Source organism: Bidens hawaiensis, unplaced genomic scaffold (genome assembly GCF_021521415.1).
Source record: "Bidens hawaiensis isolate Kalapana, Puna unplaced genomic scaffold, B.hawaiensis_p1.1 tig00019559_1, whole genome shotgun sequence".
NCBI lineage: Eukaryota > Viridiplantae > Streptophyta > Magnoliopsida > Asterales > Asteraceae > Bidens > Bidens hawaiensis.
In genome coordinates this window covers 177,531-189,537 of record NW_027492972.1, presented here as the reverse complement: position 1 = coordinate 189,537, position 12,007 = coordinate 177,531, and the positions used below count along the sequence as shown (strand labels likewise).

Here is a 12,007-nt window from a genome sequence, read left to right as displayed (position 1 = left end):
TAGGGTCTGAGGATGGTAAGATGTATACCCCGTAGGAATAGAAAGGATACTTCCGGTGAGACCCCCGACTCGATAATAGTTTTACATCAAATCTTAAACATAAGGCACATAACACTCAACCATCGGGACACCGGCCGATTGGTACATGTACCATGTCTTTCGGCTATCAGCGTCACCACATGATGCTTGAGTAACATTCCGTCACTTTTAACGTTATTTTCACGAAATTAATAAAATTTCGTCAAAATTAGTGCAATTTCACATTTTCTCATCCAAAAACCCATACATATATACATTATGTGCGCCCACCACAAACATGACATTTGACTCAACATTACACGAGACATAAATTAAAATTTAAAAAGTTCCATTTACATTGAGTTGGATCAATATTTTGAATAACAAATTCGAGTGTTAAATTTAGTGTTAGAAAAAAAAAAGTTATTTGCCAAGCCTAAATTGGCTCATATCTTCTGTGTTATTAAAACTCACCTTACACATGTGTTAAATTGGCTCACGTATTTACCTCAACATTATTTCTACGCCGAGTCGCTGACTCACATCCCTTGCCTGGGTCTCTTTATCCAGATTACAAGACCGCCCAATTGTTAGGACTTACAACTAGCTTGTCTTTGGACTACCCTATAAAAATTATACGAGGGCCTCAATAAGTGTAGCGAGTCTTGTTGGCTAACTTAGATTGTCATCATGGTCCGTAAGTGCGAGACATGTTTAAATAGATTTCAAATGTACTTGAAGTATTTTGAAGCTATATTTTACACAGATTTTAAATAGACATATTTAAATGCATATTTGCTGTAAACTACTCGTAATTCTTGTTTTTGTATGAGTTTTTTTTTTATTTAAATGCCAAAGTGTGCAAAAAGAAAAAAGAAAAAAGAAAAAAAAAGTAATGATCATCCTATATTTGGTTACACAGTCTGCTTGATGACTCAAAAGGTGGTTTGGTTGAGTGATTTATTATCAGAGAACACAGAACAACACATGTTAACCAAATCATATTTAACTACCAAAATGGTTAACAGTTTTAAATCATTAACTAAGAAACAAAAGAACAATAACCACCCAAATACATAGTGAGGAATCTAAATCTCAACACCATCCTAAACTTGGGATAAAACATAATCCTAAATCTCAACATCATATTTTCAGTCCTCGTCGTTGAAGTTCATCCATCATAAGATGCGCGACTGAGTCATAACCCATCTCCCGAGCTACATTACACAAACAAATTTATTATAATCTATATATAACAATACGATGCATAATCAGTATATGTCTATATGATCATTACTATACAGAATTTAATTAAAGAAAAGCATGTCAAACCTCTGAATATGGCAATCCCAGTTGGCGCCATCTTACGCCTTTTCAAGCACAAAGAGCTACGATGATATCAACAAGAAGCATCAAGTAAGAACAACATATACCCGATTGAAATTAATACGATACGGAACAGACAAGCGAGTTTAAAACGAGATAATATGATGATGTTTGTACCTGTTACATATCCAATAAGGTTTGGATCCTTCTTCTTCTATGCAGTGAGGACACTTCCATTGCTTGTTGTTTCTCACTTCTTCCATTTCTGCCACAACAATAATCTAATGATCTCAAAACTTCACAAACTTTCATCGAAATGACTAATGAGCTAACTTGATTTTGACTTACCTTCACCATACCTAACCTTAAGGCAAGCTCTACAAAGCACACCATTGCTAGAGTGACACACTGAGCAGTCGGTCTTACCTGAGTGAGTTTAAATATGAGATTACATTTACACATAATAAAGTTTATATGTAAAAGGAAATGTAGTATATGCACTAACCTAGACATGGTTGATCAACATCAAGGTCATTGCACCTTTTACAGTCTTCTTCACCACACAATTTCTTTTGCCTATAAAAGTCAACAGTTTTGAAGTTAAATAATTGAAGGGTGCAACAATTACTAATTAGTATATGAACCAACAACTGATACACATAAATGCATAAAGAATGTGAGGAAACTGTGCTAAATAGATGGTTAAAAACTTAAAATAATGCAAGCAACATATGCAACACACATGAATGAAGTTCTGCATAATCAGTTATATATAGACCTGCAAAAATGGCAGCAAATTCCAAACACAGGATCATAAATGCTCCCCCTTCCTTTGCTCATGCACCGTCTTTCAGATGAAACATCCGGAGAGTGACACCGTCTCACATCCACAAACGGAGCATTAGCCGGCCTCCTCTCCTTCTCTTCACCATCTTTACCTGTGTTCCGATTTCCAAATTAATATTATTATAGAAATTTTCCGATATTTTGGACACAAATACAAGACCTAATTTCTACTTGAACTAGGGGTGTACATGAAACCGAATAAACCATTTTGAAACAAAAAAAACAATCCTATAAAACCGAACCAAAACAAAAACTGACTGTATGACTTTATGTTTTTTTCTAAATTGAACTTTCGGTTCGGTTCTAGTCTCATGTGTAGTTAAAACCGAACCGGACTTATAGATTTTCGTTATTTAATTTGAATTATAAGTACTTTATCATGATATAAAACATACTTTAATCAAATTATTTTAGCCAAGATATATAAAAATAAAGTATACATTAACAAAAAAATCTTTGGCCTAAATCCATTATTTTTTGCCAATTTTTTCCCCTAAAAATTTCAAGCCCAAATGTCAAAAACCGAACCGAAACCGAACAATTTCTAAAAACTCTTTCGGTTTTTGATTCATTTTAGCCCAAACCCGAATCGACCCCTAATTTGAACGAAATCAGAAAGAAAAAAGAGGGTAAACCGTTTGGGGACTTGACGGGCGAATCTAGAGGAAGTTGTAGAAACCGACGGGTAGGAATCAAGCCACCCGGAGAGCTAGGGTTTAGTTGTTTCAACCGACTGGAGCGGCGCAAAGGAACACTACCGAAATCAGACTTAACATACTTCCTCTTCGGTGATTTCACAGGAGTGGTAAGCGATCGAAGCTCGGATATGGTCTTCTGCAGCCCTAAGGAAGCCAATCGAGCCTGCGATTTGGACCGATATTAGTATCGTGAGCAGATTAGAGAGAGTGTGTGAGTGAGTGAAAGTGTAACCTGGTTTTCGGATATGCGAGCGTTTCGGATGTTTTCGTAGTCGATTTTGGCTGGAAACCTTCCCATTGTTGTTGTTGTTGTGAGATCTGTGTGGTTCAATGGCGAGAGGAGAAATAATGGCAGTTATCAAAGTCTCAACGGATATAAAGTTTGAAATTTGAAAACTTATTATATCCTCCACCTAACCTTCTTTTCTCACAAATCAAGGGCTTGTTTGTGGTGGTATTATTCAAATAATATTATCATTTAAATATTGTTTATAAAGTTTTATAATTGTTAATTGTTAATACTTAGTATTTCATAATGGGAGACTATATGTGTATGTGGACTTTCACTCTAGTTGGATGATTAAAATGAACGGGTTATCTAATCGTACTATTGTGTCTTTGAGTAAGTGTTTATGGACGTTAGCCTTAGATGAGGGTTTTTCCCATATAGAAAGACGAATGTATCCTGATGTGGTGAATTTAGAATTGGCTTGTTTGGAGGATTCGTTGGTCGTTCAAAAGAAAAAAGAACATAATAAGATTATGGGTTTTAAAACCGGTTTCATATAACTTAGACAGAATTACAGAAATTGTCCTTTATGTATGTATCAGATTTCACTCGTTGTCCTTTATATTCTAAATTGATATGTTTTGTCATTTACGTTTCAAAATCTAACAGTGTTTGTCCTTTAGCCCTAGCTGTGTTAAATTTCATTGTTAAGTCTGGTCATGTGCTTTGCACGTGAGGTAAATTGGTAATTTACTTATTTAATTAAAAAAACATTTTTAATTTTAATAGTTAAACTAAATTATTTAATTATTAAATCTAAAAGGCTAAAATAAAATCATATAAATTAAAAGGCTAAAATAAAATGGATTTTTGTGATCGTAAAATACTTTTTTTAACTTCTTGTTTTTTAAAAAAATCATATAAATTAATAAATTGTTTTCACACTTAATCTAAGATGCATACAATTTATTTTTACACATGTAACTATAACTACATGACGTTTTAAAAAGAATCTATGAAAATGTTTGAATCTTGTATATTATGTATGTGTTTTTATTACATCCTAGTGGAGCCGTTATATGATATAATCGAGATGTGTATATGAATGTGAAAGGATACTGACGAAACATGATAACAACTACTAGATTAACAAAACTAGTCAAATTGAGAACCATGCCCTACATGGCTCACTAACTCTAGAGGCCCATAATACTATTAAAATAATAATGTTATCTTTATATTAAACAATTATGAGGTTATAAGTAAATACAACCCCAAAATGAACGTAAGTAATATTCATAAGTGTTTCTGGCCCTTGATAGATATATGATATCAAACTTCAATATATTACGTCTAGACAAAGCAAATCATGAATAATTTAAGAAATCCGGCATCAATCATGATATAACAAACACATAACACATACTTAAACTAGTTAAATCGTTTAGTTTAGTTACCCAAATACGAAACAAATTTGTTAAATGCTTATATACTTTTGGATACATACAAAACATCATCTTTCCATAACAAGGATCATACATGTGACGTGTAGCTAGGTATTGTTGTTGGTCTCACACGTTAATATATTTACGTAAATTAACGTTCAATGGTAAACACCCACCAACCTACAAAAACGAGAGAGATAACTAAGAACAACACTTTAGACATTCATGATATGTACACACAGAAGGCCCCTTGCAGCACGTGTTTAATGTCAGTACCATAACAAACCGAATCACTATCAACCCAAATGTTGTTGTGTCCCCGCCGCAACGCGGTAGGTACATGGATGTGAAAGGTTAATGACAAAACATGATAACACTTATTAGATTAACAAAACTAGTCAAATTGAGAACCATGTACAAGATCGGTCCAGTACCCATGGTCGTAATTATGAGCGATGTGTGCAGCCGCGCTCACCAACCCTAGGGGCCCATAATATTGTTTAAATAATAATGTTATCTTTATGTTAAACATGACTTATGATGTTAGAACAAATACGACCCATAATGAACGTAAGTAATATTCATAAATTCGGCCCTTGATAGATATATGATATCAAACCTCAATATATTAACGTCTAGACAAAGAAAATCATGAATAATTTAAGACATCCGGTATCAATCATGATATAGCAAACACATAACACCATACTTAAACTAGTTAAATCGTTTAGTTTAGTTACCCCAACACAAAACAAATTTGTTACATGCTTACATACTTTTGGATACAGACAAAAACATCATCTTTCCAAACCAAGGATCATACATGTGACATGTAGCTAGGTATCTTTGTTGGTCTCACACATTAATATATTTACATAAAATAATGTTCACACTTAAACAATGGTCAATACCCACCAACCTATAAAAACCATGTTTGCCGTGCAATGCAACATATATGATATTTAGTCTCTTTCTATATTTCTCACACATCACCATTCTTATTATTCCCTCTCTCACTTTCTAAAGAGAAGTGATGGCGTGGTTAGTGTGGTGGATTATACTACTAGCGGTGGTCAGTGATGGAGGCGGTGGCGGCAACGTGGGGGTGGATGGGGCGAATGTGAGATATGATGGGAGATCACTTATCATATATGGAAACCGCCAGCTTTTGTTTTCGGGTTCAATTCATTATCCTCGAAGCACACCGGATGTACATATTTTTTCCTTTTAACTTTCAATATTTCTATCATATAAGATATAATGTTAATTATGATCAAATATTAATTAATGTGAGAAACATACAAATTAACTAGAATAATAAATACTTGTGCGTTTAGTAAGTTAATTTTATTTGAACATGATTGCACCCTCCCATATGGTTACTGTTATAAATAAATTCAATAGATATTTACTTTTCAGTTTAGAATAGACAAACTTGATTTGTTTATAAATAATAAATGAATATATAATAAAATGTTTTTACATAAAAAAACTTTGTAAATTAATCAACATCATCCGGCAGATGTGGCCATCTTTGATAGCTAAAGCGAAGCAAGGTGGTCTGGATGCTATACAAACCTATGTGTTTTGGAACCTTCACGAGCCGCAACCTGGCCAGGTGATCTCGCAATCCAAAACTTACTTGCCACGCACCCGATCATATACATACATAGATCATATATGATATATGTATGCATTATTGCATTAGTTAAACAATATTGTTGTTTTTGTTGGTTTAACTTGCAGTATGATTTTACTGGAAGAAATGACATAGTAAGTTTCATAAAGGAAGTACAACAACAAGGTCTTTATGTAAGTCTTCGAATCGGCCCCTTCATCGAGGCCGAATGGAGTTATGGGTAACTAATTATAACTTGAACTGTTCACACTAATTAACCTTGCTTTCGGGTTGAGTATCGATTACTATAATATACTATGTCTCATTTTCAGAGGTTTGCCATTTTGGTTGCATGATGTTCCTGGCATTGTCTTTAGAACCAACAATCAAGCATTTAAGGTAACCACACTTTGACCCTCCAAGTCAAAGTCAACCATCAATTCTAAATTGAAACTCAAATGACACACATTAAGGTTATGTATATTACTATATATGTTTGTGCTTGTGTAGCAACATATGCAAAATTTCACAACTAAAATAGTGAACATGATGAAGGCAGAGAACCTGTTTTATTCACAAGGAGGTCCAATTATTCTATCATAGGTTTGCAACTTCATTGCCTTTTTATTTATATTTCATTTGTTCATTTATTAACCGAGCATTGCACATTTGAATACTCGGCAGATAGAAAACGAGTACCAGACCATCGAACCAGCTTTTCATAAGGACGGACCACGATACGTTAACTGGACCGCACAAATGGCTCTTGGCCAAAACACAAGTGAACCATGGATGATGTCCAAGCAAGATGATGCCCCTGGTCCAGTGGTTCATGCCTTGTACTTCTAAACAACCCCCTCGGTTACACTTCCCGTATTAAGGTTAAACATGCATATGCATCATGCAGATCAACACATGCAACGGGATGAGATGTGGTGAGACGTGGAAAGGACAAAACTCGCCAAATAAGCCTTCCATGTGGACCAAAAACTGGACTTCTTTGTAAATACTTACTTTCATGTTATCAAATTATTAACGAAACTCATAACCTGATATTTACTAATAACTTTACGGGTTTTTGAAGCTTACAATCATATGGAGAAGGTCCGAATCTAAGATCAGCCGAAGATCTGGCTTTTCATACAATATTATTCATTGTAAAGATGAATGGAAGCTTTGTAAATTACTACATGGTATACTAATATGCAACAATTATTTATGATTCATTCAAGTAAGCATGCATGAGGCTGTACCATTTGTTTTGTAACAGTACCATGGAGGAACAAATTTTGGACGGACGGCTGCATCATTTATTATAACAGGATATTATGATCAAGCTCCTCTAGATGAATATGGCTTAATTAGACAACCAAAATACGGGCATCTTAAGCATATGCATGCAGCATTGAAACTATGCTCACATGCCTTACTCTATGGAGAGTTAACCATTGAACATCTGGGTACAAATCAAGATGTAAGCATTTGTTTTTTTTTCCTTTTCTTTTTTTTTTTAAAGATTATTTCAAAATTTCTTATACATATAGCTTAATCATACAGGCATACGTATACACCGATAACTCAGGCAAATGTGCAGCCTTTCTTTTTAATAACGATGGTCATGATAGTGTTCAAGTCGTATTTCAAAATTCAATATATAGCCTGCCATCAAAGTCGATTAGCATCTTACCCGACTGCAAAAATGTTGTTTTTAATACTGCTATGGTATGTTTCTTGAATTTGAACAACTTCTTAGATCTTAATGGTAGCCGAGTTTATTATGTGTTATTTTTTTATTATCTTTGAACATTAGTGAAGAGACGTGGATCGACTCACTGGTAGACGATCTACTTTCCTCGGGTTTGATTATGCTATTTCACCGATGGTTCTCTGGGATCTGGGTTCTTCCACCTACAAAATGAACAGCACCGTAAACTTACCCCTCAGAAAGGGACAGAGGGGTCCTCTTTGGGGTAACCCTCCGGTGTGAGAATAAGTATTTGTGGGAGAAGATGATAATATGAGAGTAAGGAAAATGGAGTGTATTGCTTAATAGCTGAATACTGTGTAATTGTCTGTGATTGGATGATGTTGGATGTAATTGTATGCTCTCCTTGTGGAGTTGATATGGTATTTATAGTGCTAGGGTTTCCAATGATTGGGCTCAGACCCAATTAGGGCTTTGTTGGCCTCTTCCAGTTGCTTTGCGCCACGTGTCCTTTGGGACACCTGGTGCTTTTTCATTGGTTATAACCACGTGGTAGCACATGGGTTTTGCTGAGTTGTCCACCTTTCATTGGCAGCTGTCAACATCAGCATATTCTTATTCCTTAAAAAGATACATTCTGGAAGGTTGTCTGACGTGCACAATCAAGGTTGCCCTAATCCTGATTTGGATAAGGACGAGGTTGATTATGTGCATGTGTGATATGCCCCTATCCTGAGGATGCGCGAGGTCTTCTCTTTATTCTCACGCGCAGATGTTTCATGCGCAAATGTGATATGCACGAGCATGTGATATGCGCCGCGCGCGGATGCGCCACGCGCATGTGTGATATGCGTGAGCATATGTGATATGCGTGAGCATATGTGATGCGTGAGCATCTGTGGTGCCTGAGCATATGTGATGCCTGAGCATATGTGATGCGTGAGCATATGTGATGTCTGAGCATGTGATGCATGAGCATATGTGATATGCGCCATGCGCATAGGTTTTGGCTTTGCGCCTTCATAATGTCTTGATTTCAAGCCTCTTGTCTATATCTTGTGGGTTGACCCGCCTCGCTCGGTGTTGAGGCGGGTACATACCTCTTCAATTAGAATAGTTATTGACAATTTATAATTATCATTAGTTGGTAGCTTTTCATTAAATTTATTAGGGAATCCATCAATGAGATACTAACATTTACTGTTTCATGAATGCAATAGGTAAGTACGCAAGTTGATACACGATCAATGCAACCGGTTATAAGGTTCAACACACCTCAACAATGGGAGGTCTTTAGTGAAGTTGTTCCTCAATTCGACCAGACCTCAATGAGGTCAAATACATTGTTAGAACAAATGAATACTACGAAAGACAAATCAGATTATCTTTGGTACACAATGAGGTAAAGTTTGATAATCATCATTGTCATTCAATTAACCAGAACTAAATCAATGTATATATGATGTTTGTGAACATATAGTATCCAACAAAACTCGTCAGACGCTCAGTATACGCTTAAAGTTAACTCACGTGGACATGTTTTACGTGCATTTGTTAATGGAGCTCTTGTGGGTACGGAATAAATTTGTGTTTATGTGTTATTATATGAATTAATGTTGTGATCATATGTTTAACCGACAATATTATCTTTCTGTTTGCATCTAGGTTCTGCGCATGGAGTTCGTAAAGTTACAAATTGTACAATTGAAGACACCATTTCATTGTCAACAGGAATCAACAATATTTCTTTCTTGAATATAATGGTTGGCCTACTGGTAGGTTACATGAATACACGCAATCTTAGTGTCAAATTTAGTATGTAAAACATAAAGGAAAATGAAATTGCATTGCATTGTGAGGGATTCAGGAGCGTTTATGGAGAGTAAACGGTCAGGGTTAAGCAAGGTGTTGATTCGTGAACTCAATTTCACGAGCTACTCTTGGGGATATCAAGTAAGCCATGACAGGAAAATACTTTTTGTATTGCCTTTTGAAAATACTGACATTAACATGTCGGATATTGATAAAGGTCGGATTACTTGGGGAGAAGCTATCGATATACACAGATGAAGGGTCTAGTAATGTCTCATGGACCTCCTACGAAAACTCTAGTGCGCTAACATGGTATAAAGTGAGTGCTAGCCGAGTTGATTATCTATTATAGTTATTATTATTACTTGATTTATCATTCGCTAGTTATTATATTCGATCTTTAGTTTGAATACTAGGATAGGATAGTATCGACATTTTATCATTATCCAAACATGCATTGTGCCATAATGTGCATACTATTAACGTGTTCTACATGATGTTTTTTCGTACTTGAAGACAACGTTTAATGCACCCGAGGGAGATAAACCAATTGCTCTAAACTTCGGTTCTATGGGCAAAGGAGAAGCTTGGATCAATGGCCAAGGTATTGGAAGATATTGGGTCTCCTTTAAGACTCCTTCAGGATCTCCTTCACAGACATGGTTAGTTTGAAACCCGCATATACACGCTTGTTAAGTTGTGTATATTTTCCATTCGTGTTTCTAGCATTTGTGGCAACAAAAGATTTGGCATGTGTTACAGGTACAATGTGTTGGGTATAATCTTAATGTTGCGGGTTATTTACGGGTCAAGTACGGGTCGAGTCGGTTGCCCGTTTTGTTGAAATGGGTCACCAAGAATAAGACGGGTCATCGGAGCATGTTTACGGGTCACGGGTTGTGAGTTCGTTGGCTGCATGGTTGTTGTTTCACATGAGAAAGAAGTAGTCTTGTGTTGACCGAGTTTGTTGGAAGTGGAAGTCATGGGTTTGTTCCTAGAGGAGCATTTCATATATCTTCTGCATATTCAATTAAACACAAATACATAATCGTGAGTTTTGAGTGTGTGATTGTGTGTGAAGTGGGCCTGAACCAACATTTGTTTAATTGAATATGCAGAAGATATATGAAATGCTCCTCTACTAATAAAGTGGGTACATAAACAGATAATTCTAATACTATTTATAATAATCAAATATAAACATGCTAAATTGAAACCCACTATCCCCTATTTTTCTGGAACAAACCCATGACTTCCACTTCCAACAAACTCGGTCAACACAAGACTACTTCTTTCTCATGTGAAACAACAACCATGCAGCCAACGAACTCACAACCCGTGACCCGTAAACATGCTCCGATGACCCGTCTTATTCTTGGTGACCCATTTCAACAAAACGGGCAACCGACTCGACTCGTACTTGACCCGTAAATAACCCGCAACATTAAGATTATACCCAACATTCACCCCCTTAATCTTGATGTGGGTTCTTTCTTCTTGCTACTGAACCTTCATTCTTGCTCGGTTCAGTTTCTTGCTAACTTGCTTCAGGCTACTTGCTACCTGCTTTGTTTTCTTGCTTTCCGAATCACAAAGATTCAATCTTGCTACTCGGTCTTGCTCTTGCTTCTTGCTACGAACCATACATGGCTCGGATCTTGCGCTTGCTTCTTGCTACGAACCATACGGGTCCGATTTCTTTCTTTCTAACTTACTATTCGAACCATACGGTTCTGTCTTTCTCTTTCTTTACGAACCAAACAAGTCCGCTTCTTTCTTTTGGTTATCGATTATCTTTCTAATTTCTGATCGATTGCCGTTCTTTCTTTCTTGTGACGGATCTTTCTTTCTTCTTTCTTGCACCGCCTTTACTTTCTCATTCTTTCTTGCTTACTTTCTTTTTCTATCTTTCGTTCTTGCTGATCTTGATAAGCCTTCTTTCTTTCTTTCGGTCTGCTGTAAACCCCTTCGTTCTCGTTCTCGGTCTTTTGTTCACAGTTTCGGTCTACAATCTTTCTCTTCCAGCAAAAATACGGTCTCGGTCTTTCATTCCGGCAAGAAGAACTGCTTCGGTCTTGGCCGTTCGGTCTGTCACGGCTTCCGTTCTTCTTCTCAGGAAACGGTCTTTCTTACGCCGGTATCTCCTCTCCGGCGACGGTCTCTTTCGGTCTTACGGTCTGGTCGACAGCAGCCACTGTCTTCTTTCTCTTTCTTGCGGTGCTGCTACAGTCTTATTGCTGATTTCAATCAGCCCTTTTCTTTTCGGTCCTCTGCTACTGTTGTCTCTTCAACCCTGCAGCAAATGGGTTG

The 12,007-nt window shown here is 36.4% G+C and overlaps 1 protein-coding gene and 1 pseudogene across 2 annotated transcripts; one reads left to right on the top strand and one right to left on the bottom strand.

Moving 5' to 3' along the window:
* Nucleotides 1–948: 948 nt before the first annotated feature.
* On the bottom strand, nt 949–3,240 carry LOC143558599 (uncharacterized). The gene is made up of 8 exons (XM_077047410.1): nt 3,121–3,240; nt 2,826–3,051; nt 2,123–2,282; nt 1,850–1,920; nt 1,693–1,770; nt 1,522–1,609; nt 1,351–1,406; nt 949–1,235 (listed from the first exon to the last, which is right to left on the bottom strand). The coding sequence occupies exons 1-8, from the start codon at nt 3,184–3,186 to the stop codon at nt 1,162–1,164; spliced, it is 819 nt and encodes a 272-aa protein (XP_076903525.1). The 5' UTR covers nt 3,187–3,240; the 3' UTR covers nt 949–1,161.
* Nucleotides 3,241–5,295: 2,055 nt separating this feature from the next.
* Nucleotides 5,296–10,390, top strand: LOC143558622 (beta-galactosidase 16-like; annotated as a pseudogene). Its single transcript, XR_013139773.1, has 15 exons — nt 5,296–5,772; nt 6,085–6,180; nt 6,309–6,421; nt 6,513–6,579; nt 6,691–7,008; nt 7,088–7,182; nt 7,265–7,373; nt 7,451–7,654; nt 7,738–7,902; nt 9,106–9,287; nt 9,366–9,457; nt 9,551–9,655; nt 9,741–9,838; nt 9,915–10,016; nt 10,214–10,390. The product of XR_013139773.1 is annotated as a beta-galactosidase 16-like (transcript).
* Nucleotides 10,391–12,007: the final 1,617 nt, after the last annotated feature.

Coding starts and splice junctions, on each gene's coding strand:
- LOC143558599 (XM_077047410.1), bottom strand. CDS start 3,186: ATGGGAAGGTTTCCAGCCAAAATCGACTACGAAAACATCCGAAACGCT. Junction 1,771..1,849: donor TGTTGATCAACCATGTCTAG/GTTAGTGCATAT, acceptor AAACTCACTCAG/GTAAGACCGACTGCTCAGTG. Junction 1,236..1,350: donor TGGGATTGCCATATTCAGAG/GTTTGACATGCT, acceptor TGTGTAATGTAG/CTCGGGAGATGGGTTATGAC.